At 43.0% G+C, this 9,028-nt stretch overlaps 2 protein-coding genes across 5 annotated transcripts in view; both read right to left on the bottom strand.

Annotated features, from left to right (window-relative positions):
- Positions 1–1,461: 1,461 nt before the first annotated feature.
- On the bottom strand, positions 1,462–5,813 carry RPS13 (ribosomal protein S13). The gene is made up of 6 exons (XM_079309512.1): positions 5,718–5,813; positions 5,425–5,473; positions 3,698–3,776; positions 2,630–2,799; positions 2,197–2,297; positions 1,462–1,539 (listed from the first exon to the last, which is right to left on the bottom strand). Exons 1-6 carry the CDS (start codon positions 5,738–5,740, stop codon positions 1,506–1,508), a joined length of 456 nt encoding a protein of 151 aa, XP_079165638.1. The 5' UTR covers positions 5,741–5,813; the 3' UTR covers positions 1,462–1,505.
- Positions 5,814–5,910: 97 nt separating this feature from the next.
- The window catches only part of PIK3C2A (phosphatidylinositol-4-phosphate 3-kinase catalytic subunit type 2 alpha), a 49,986-nt gene continuing 46,868 nt past the window's right edge, over positions 5,911–9,028 (bottom strand). For all 4 annotated transcript variants that reach the window (XM_079307897.1, XM_079307900.1, XM_079307899.1 and 1 more), the window contains exon 33: positions 5,911–8,909. In XM_079307897.1, the coding sequence (XP_079164023.1) occupies positions 8,727–8,909 (183 nt within the window). In that variant the 3' untranslated portion in view covers positions 5,911–8,726. The remainder of the gene's footprint in view (positions 8,910–9,028) is intronic.

The following is a 9,028-nucleotide window of genomic DNA, read 5'->3' as shown; positions in this document are numbered from 1 at the left end:
AGAGGCTGTGTGCAAACATCTCAGCAGCTTCCAGTACCTGAAGGGAGCCTACAGGGAAGCTGGAGAGAGAAACTTCCTCAGGACAAGGAGTAATGGGTCCAAACAGAGGGGGGAAGTTTAGGTTAGGTACTAGGAGCAAATTCTTTGCTGGGAGAGTGGTGAGGCACTGGAACAGGCTACCCAGACAGGTTTTGGCTGCCCCATCCCTGAAAGTGTTCAAGGCCAGACTGGATGGAGTTCTGAGGTGCCCATGCACAAGGCAGGAGGTTAGAACTGCATAATCTTTAATGTCCCTTTCAATACTGGCCATTCTGATTTTATGATTAATCTTACTGAGCACAATTTACCTAAACCAGCCCGTATGATTTACAGGAAATACAGAATCTTTAAGCAGTAGAACTCTGAGCATAATGGTACAATTACACCACCATAACCATTCCTCAACAAGAGATATGGTGGTGTACGTCTCCCACCGTCAGATAAACACCTTCAGCCCCAGTGAGCTCGTACCAGCACCCCAAGCCCCAGCAGCCGCTGGCACATGGGAATTGCTTCCCGTTGCCTGTGGGCCCCGCAGGTGGCGCTGCTCGGGGAGCAGAGCACGCAGCACCCCGGGCTCCCAGCGACACCTCCCGGGCGCTCTCCCGACCTGCACACAGCGCTCAGCAGCGGGAGCAAGGAGACGTCCCGGTACTTCAACGTGTACCAGACAAGAAAGTCACAACAGCTCAGAGTAACTGAGCTGCTTATAATTTTCTCCTAGAAAAGTAGAAAGCTGCCAAGTCTGTTTTCCATGTTTCTTCGGGTCAAAGGTATCAGAAATCTAGAGGCACAACATTGGCAACAACAACTATGCAATAGCTCCCACTCTTTGGGTTTAGGGAAAACTATTCCAGTAAAGACACAACATCTGAGAAGAGCTAAAACTGCTGTCCAAATATCAAAGATTAAAGTTACTTTAAAATGACAGCAAGTTACTGCCAGGAACTGGCTGAGGTCTGCTTAAGCTCTTTGTGCAAGCAACAGCTCCACATGACCTGTGATGATTAAATTAGCCTCCCCAATTTTGTTTTAACCCCTCACCTCCTGCTAAACCCTTCTGCAACAAGTTTTCTATATTTCCAAATCTTCCTGCTGTCAATGCTTTCTCCCCCCAGTTCTTCTGCAGGACACCAGAGGCACAGCTCCACAGGAATAAAATGCATTTGCAGTGAATGAACAGGGCACTCCATTAACTCGAGGCTCTTGGGTAACAAAAATAACCAAACCAGTTTAAGCACAGACACCAGCAGCCAGCTGGTGTAGTACAACCACGACCCAGATATGATACTGCAGGACAGCAATACAGAAACCACAGCCACTTGTCTGCTCCACCTGGAATGCATCCTGTTTATATGCAGCTTCCTAAAACAAGCAGAAGTTTCTAACACACCAACCAAACCATTTAGAGACAACACCAACTCAGGTAACGAAAATTTATTCTTTCAATAAGTCAGAGCCAGATCTTATGCGACCAGGGCAGAAGCTGTCGATGATTCACTAAAAAGACAGAAGAGAGAGAAAAGAAATTAATATTAATTGCAGAGACAGTTTTTCAAACTAGTTATCAAAAACAAAGCTTCAGTTAGAAGTTTAAACTATCAGTCAACTACTACCAGCAGCTAAATCACTACTTAAAAATTTTTATGGCCCAAGATTTCACTCTTCCTTTTACAAGTAAAAATCCTAGGGTGACAGCACAAAACCATATATTTAAAAACTGGGCTAGCTGCACTTGAGTCTCCTCAGAAAAAGGAAGCTAATCCTAACATCTATGGGAATCCTGTGGTGGTTACCTCTCCTAAAGAAATGCTGCAAGTTACTTTCCCTTTTTGTGACAGCAACTAAGCCATTTCTCACTGAGCTTTCAAAGTAACATGAACTATAAAAGAGAACCAACACCACAGTTTAAAGTGCTATAAAAATTGCCTGGTAGTGACTTCATTTGTTGGGACCATGGTTTTTATCCAAGAGTTAAAACACTCATTTTGCCCATGTGTAAGTCTCACTGATTTTCGAGGTAATTATTTATGAAAACACTTGTTCTCTGCTGCCTGGTGTGTGACAACACACCTATCACACCCATCACAAAACAGCACAAGCACAATCTACAAGACCTTGCAGTCTTCAGTGCCAAGAGGAATGTAGAAGACTTACTACTTCCAGTTGGGTGGCAGCACTCTCTTGGTTTTGTAGTAGCGAGCCAACCTATGGATCCTGCTCTCGATCAGAATCAGGCGGAACTTGGCATCTTTGTCCTGGAAAACAAGGTTACATTACAACCCCAACAGTACAGACTTCTCAATTCAGATGAGTTTCAGTAAAGCAAATAATTCATTGCTAAAAACTTCACATTTCCATTACCAAAGCTTCAGTAAAGTCAGAGTAGGAACAGAAACACACAGTTTAAACATGGCTTTTAAAATCCTTTTCAAAGACCATTCTCCTTGATGGAAATGCCACCCCAGCCTCAGAAGTTTACTCAAAGGGGGGCTAACAGCACACACAGTCTTTGCTTTGTCAAGCTGCACATGAACTACTGAGCAATTTCAAATCAGACACTGAGTTACCTAACTAAAGGAGCACTCACCTTTCTGTTTCTCTCAAGATGCTTGCGAACAGCCACTGCTTTCTTGATCAAGTGATAGAGATCCTCTGGGAGGTCTGGGGCCAGTCCCTTGGATTTAAGGATTCTCAGAATCTTGTTGCCAGTAACAAAGCGAACCTGGGCAACACCGTGGGAATCCCTCAGGATCACACCTGAAACAAACATGTACATTTTACACTGAAAAGAAGAAATATACACCAACAAATCTTGTGAAACAGACCTTACAGCTACAATCTATCCAAGAAAGGTCTTCTCCAAGTTAAAAACCTTGCTAGTGGCAAGTGAATAAATGGTAGACAAGTGAGCAAAATAAAACTTACAGAAGCTGAAGCACTTTATCTGGCAACACTTAAAAGACAACTGACTCCCTCATCATGTTTAGGCAGGTAACACATGAGGTGCTCCTCTTTTCCAATACTACTGGAAAATTTTCAACAGGACTCATTAAAGCAACATATTCAATCACTCTCTGGATCTCTCCAGAAGGAATTAATATTGCTTTCAGGATTATAGTAATAAAAAAATTCCTTTACACAGCACCTACTTACACTGCACACAGAACTCATGACCATATAAAGCTGTGTCATGCAAACACTTCAGCTCTGGAAGGGTTCAAACCCCAAAACCAATTCACAGTGCAGCTGCAGTGCCTGGGTCAGTAAACCCCACAGGGCTGCTGGAATTGGAAAATTTCCTCCAGGAAACTGGGCACACTAAACTTCCCTATAACACCTATTAGTGGCCATTCCTAAAGACAGGCTATAACGTTTCAAGTCTTCCACTTGTAAAAAAAATCCCAAAACAACCTATTGCCTCGCCAAATATGCTCCCTGTAAGAACAACACACACAATATTCCAGTGTTGGACTTGCTGATCCTTATGGCAGGATGTTATCCTAGGACTCTCAGTGGAATCCACAGTGACACAGGTACACCAGAAATGCTGTGCTCTCCTAGCACATCATTTAATACAGGCTGAAGGAACAATTACAATATTACAGTCAGAAAAATGTGGGTTTGTACCCATTCAGGAGTGGTTAATAATCCTTACCAATTTGGGAGGGAGTCAGGCCTTTTTTGGCCAACTTGTAGATCTGTTCCTTTACATCATCAGAAGTAAGTTTCAGCCACTAAAGAAAATTAGGAAAAAAAAAAGCCAAACTGATTAACAACTGCTAAATACAGAGGCACAGGCAAGCTACATGAAAACTTCTAATAAATGGTAGAAAAGAGATGCTTTGCAATGCTTAAAAAACAATCAAGAACTGAAACTGGACTTTCAATGATATAGAGGTTTTTAAGCATATAATAAACCTATAGTGCTAGTGAAATGTCACAAGGGGAGGCAGAGGTAAAGATCAGTCTCCATTTGAACAACTCCATAAAGCCTCCAACTTTATCATCATTTCTGGCAGCTTTAACTGCCACACCAGAAGCACAAATCCAACATTACAGACAAAAAAAAAAAAAAAAAAAAAAAAAAAAAAAAAAAAAAAAAAAAAATTACTTCCCTAGGGAAGGTATTCTTTACCTAAGTCCTTTGACAAATACCAAAACTGAGACCCATTTAGTCAACTCTCAGTAAAGTACCCACAGAGATCAGTGAAAAAATCAGACTTTAAGTACACTAATAAATTTAAAAATGAAAGTAATCTACCAAGATAGGACTGTGCCTTTTCTATTAATTTTATGTCAAACAGTACAGATTAAGCCACTGCTTCCATGATTACTGATGGGAAAAGAACATATTATCCTGATGACTTTCCATGGGCTACAAAAGTTCCTGACTTCACCTTTTTTTTTTTTACTTTTTAGTATGAACTACTAAATGAAATACAGTATGAAATAGAAAAGCACAACATAAATAAACATGGAAGTTCTCTAAAGACCATTATTTAAGACAAAATAGAAATAAAACAAAAAAATAAAATCCCGACAGGATCTTTTTAAAACCAATATAGCATTTGATAATCCTAATTGTTATAGAACTGTTGAACTATCAGCAGTACAACAAGCAGCTTCATATTACCTTACTTTTAATTGTATCTATCTAATTTCAGATTTGGTGCTTATGCCCTCATTTTACTGTTTTTTTACTCCATGTATCACAAATTGTTCTTTCTGCCAACAAACAGATCCTCCAAGAAATGATCTTGCAAAGGAGGACAAAGAAAACCTTTTTAAGTGAAAGTACTCTTGAAAGAACTAAAAGCACAGCAAAACTACCTCGTTTAGTCCCCTTACCGACAAATTAGTTGTAATTATTTTTGAAGGCAATCGATTTATTCCACAATTGCAAACTTGAGTGGGAAAACAACGATTTAATCTCTAGGAATTATTAGCATACAGACTCGAAGTATTTAAAGACATACTTCAACAGAAAAAGATACATAGACGAAAAGAGACTTCTCTGCCAAACGAAGCGTCTGGCCAGGAAGAGACACTCGCTTCCTCAGTATACTAAGGATCATATCAGAACCACGGAATTTTTAGGGTTGAGGGACTTCTGGAGATCATCTAATGCAAGCCCCTCCCCACAGCAGGGTCGCCTAGAGCAGATGACAGGGGAGCACATCCCGGTGGGTTTAACGCTTGCACAGAGGGAGTTTGGGAAGCCTGCTCCATCACATACCGCGGCAGCATTTACACAGGAAGTTTGGAAGCGATGACGCAAAACGCCACCGATCTCCTTTCCTTTTCCTCCGCGGGCTCCCCGCGCTGCGCTGCGGGTCGCGGAGCGGGGAAGGCCCTGAGGAAGGTTCTGGGGAGGGTACTCACCGTGGGCACGCTGCGCCTGTAGGGCAAGGCCGACTGGGACAGGCCCTTTCTGCGGGAAGAAGCACATCAGACACTCAGCGCCCGAGCTGAGGCGCCCGGCCCCGCGGCCCGAGCCTTCCCCACCCCGCCGCCATGTTCGCGCGCCCGCGCGCCTCCCTCGCCGTCCCCACACGCGGCGCAGCGCTCCCGCCGCACCCTCCCCGCCGCCCGCCCGGTTGGCGGCGCCCCCCGAGCCCCCCGAGCAGCCTTGGGCCGCTCCCCGGGCGCGGATCCGGCCCGGGCTGGCGGCTCACCCCGGAGCGTGCATGCGACCCATGATGGCGCGGCGAAGAGACGGCAGGAAGGGACCGCCCCGCCCACGCGCTGCGGAGCGGAGCGCAGGCCCCGCCCCCAGCGCGCCGCAGCCAATCGGCGGCGCCCGCACCGCGCGCGCGCGTCCCTCAGTCCCGCCCCGCCCTTCCCGTCACAGAGCAGGCCACGCGATGGTTTTATTCCAGAATAGTGTTTAATGTACTTACAGGAGAGTTACGGAGTCACAGCGAGCCCGCCCGACGCGGGGCCATATTGTACATCTTTATTACCGTTTAATTAAAGTATTTGGTTCTCAGATAGACAGACGGAGGGAGGCGCCCTGCTCTCGCTGCCCTCCGCCCCGTCAGGGAGCGCCCGGCGAGGGCGGGCTCCGGCCTTAAGGCAGGTGACGGGGGTTCTACACAACCCTACAGTCGTAAAAATAGAGAAAAGAGCGTTTACCAAAGATCGCACATGCGTCCAGAGACAGGCAGCTGTAGGTCGTACAAAGGCAGTAAGAAAAAGTTCAGTGCAAAGTTGGAGGTTAGTAGAGGAAGAGGTCTAGCGCAAGCTGCTGCTCTCGGATACCAACACAAGGTCTGGAGGGACAATTACACTTCTGGCTGCAGGTCAAACGGTGCATAAAAGATGTTTTTTTCCTTTTCATTAAACAAGATATAAAAAGCTGTTAAAACTACACTTTCAAGCTACTTAGGATACTGGTAAATTCAATCTCAAATATTTCCCTCTTTCACATCCATCTTGTTTTTTCTATGTAGCACGGTAAATTCTTATTGCAACAATCAGTTTTTTTCGTAATTGAGAATAGTGCAAAGAAGTGCAAGCTTGGTGCTGGTCCTCTACAGGTGAGGAGAGGCCAAGGCCAGATCCCATAGACAACATAAAATCCATGACCTTAAAAAGCTACAGCCAGTGACGAATTTGAAAAGGAAGGAAAGGCACAAAATGAGTTAAGCTATGAAGAAGATTAAATCAGAAGTCAGGACATGTGCTAACAATAATACAGTACTATACTTCTTTTTTTTTCAGTCCAGACAACTGTTAAAACTGCAAATAATTTTAAAAATTATTTTAGTTTAATTGTGTTTTGTGCTGTAAGACACTGTGCTTTAATAGCAAACTGCAAAAAAGGCAGTCCATATTGCTTTCATTTTATTTCACAATGGAACGTTTCACAAAAACAGTAGTCTACTTTCCTGTGTTTAAGTGACTTGTGATTCTAATGATGGAATGGAGTAAGTCTCAAAAGCATCAAGTGAGCAGGAAATATATCTAGTTAGTTATATATTATTTACAGGCTATATACTAAATGAAAAATATGCAGAGGATGCCTACTGCAACTGGGATTTGTTAGCGCCCATTAGTATTGGCCCAGTTTCTAACATTCAAGGTATCATTAGCTTTTTAATTGCAATAATTCCTATGAAATTGGACCGTGAATCGTTTAGGCACCAGGAGATTCAAGTTTACTTCTCTCTTCTGTATTGAAGGGAGATTGGTCAGTAGCAGGGGAAGGAAAACTGGATGACAAAATAGGTTTTTAGTGTTGGGCAAACAGAAGGCTTTTCCTGTATTGTGTTCTTGTCCATAGTTGCATATTTCACTTTAAAGTCTGCTTCAAGATTTTGTACTAAAGAAGTGTGCAACTTTAGAGCTTTGTTTACACAGAACATGAGCATCCTAAATGCCAAAAAAGGTGAACAGAAAGGTGACACCTGTAGTGCAGAAAGGCCTAATTAACCAGTAGTATTAACAGGAGACAGTGACATTTGCACTCCACTGTCACAGTATATTCAAATGGAATATATATATTCTTCCATACTTCCTAGGAATGAAGTATTTTAGTGGGAGTAGTTCTTACTGGGAGTGAGAAACAGTATTGCTGTGAACTGCTAAAAGAAAAGAAAACCCAGCCAAGTTTCTCTCTCAAAGCTCTAAATTGAACTAATTTCTGGCCTGCAATTCATCCAGCAGTAGTGCTTTTCAACTAGAGGCCACTCTTTCTCTGGAAGCACAGATGCAAATGCCACTTTGAATTAGTGTTTGAATCTGTTCCACACTTAATCACTGCAGTATTGAAAAGTTCTAGCAATTACAACAAAAACCCCCACTGAGAAGCTGGGCACATTCCCTATGTTACCATGTTCAGCCAGTCTTCATTCAATTTTTGGAGACCATGAGTAGAAGACGGGGTAGAAAAAAAATGTATTTCAGTTGAACAAATTGTGAAGATGAGTATAAGTGATACTATTTGTAAATAACACATCCTGGGAAAAGGCTTCCAGTAGAACCTGCAAGGTATCAAATATGAGAATGTCCCCCCTTTATAAGGAGCTGAAAGTTAATATGTATACATATTTAAATACCAGAAATGAGGTAAAAGAGAAGCATTTGAATTATAAGGCACCATTATTTACAACTTCCACTATTGGCACTCACTCCAATAAGTCTCAGAGAAGCATGAATCTGGGATTAAATGTAATGCTAAGGAATTTTTCCAGCCCTTCAACCTTCATTTCTACAGGTGTGCGTGCAGCCACCAAAACTTTACCTGTCACTGTTTCTGTAATGTCTCATTAGCAGTGGGAATGTAATCCTAAAATATGCAATTTCTTTGATGTTCTCCAGCATTGTGTCATGGATGACACAACAGAGGCAACAAATTATAAGCAGAAAATGCACTGCATCCACAGGCCTAATGATTGAGTTATGGTTCAGCCAACCAGCGTGATCAAACTGCTCAACTCACTTTCACCAACGTTTTGAGAACCCCTTCCTTGACCCACAACTCTTAAACGTTTACAAATGATGTTTTGATAACATCACATGGGTATAAACCAGTTTTTTTTGCAATCCTCCAAATTAGGCTACCTGAACATTGGTCCAACATATCTGTTGAAATGGAAAGTCCCTTGTTTTAAGATGTACAGGTTATCTTCAAGTAGGAAGATGCACAAAGCACAAGTGAATACAACTGTTCTGGTCTGAGTTCACAGATAGGGTACAGCAGTCAGTCGATACCAGTTAACAGTCTCCTTGCTCAAGTTGAAGTCCTTTAGTGGGAGTGTAATTCCACCCAGGAAGAAGTTCTCACGTAACGATTCTGCACTGAGCACACTTAACTGAAGCTCCCTCTGTTTCAGAGTTTCCATGCTGTATCCGCTGTACACGAGCTAGGAGGTGAGAAGTCAAGAATTTTCTGGTTAGCCAAAAGAAATTACCCACACTGACAGATGTCTGAACTACACACTGTGACCATTCAGTATGCCCCTTTCTCAGACAATGGGCTGAA

The sequence above is a fragment of the Erithacus rubecula genome, assembly GCF_903797595.1.
Source record: "Erithacus rubecula genome assembly, chromosome: 6".
Classification (NCBI taxonomy): domain Eukaryota; kingdom Metazoa; phylum Chordata; class Aves; order Passeriformes; family Muscicapidae; genus Erithacus; species Erithacus rubecula.
The sequence above is the reverse complement of the archived record's forward strand: the minus strand, read 5'-3'. Positions and strand labels throughout refer to the sequence as shown.

Bases quoted from the DNA above. Each gene is read 5' to 3' on its own strand.
- RPS13 (XM_079309512.1), bottom strand. From the start codon at position 5,740: ATGGGTCGCATGCACGCTCCGGG. The intron at 5,474-5,717 runs GTGAGCCGCCAG...TTCTTCCCGCAG, and splicing joins GGTCGCATGCACGCTCCGGG to AAAGGGCCTGTCCCAGTCGG. The intron at 3,777-5,424 runs GTGAGTACCCTC...AATTTTCTTTAG, and splicing joins ACAGGCGCAGCGTGCCCACG to TGGCTGAAACTTACTTCTGA.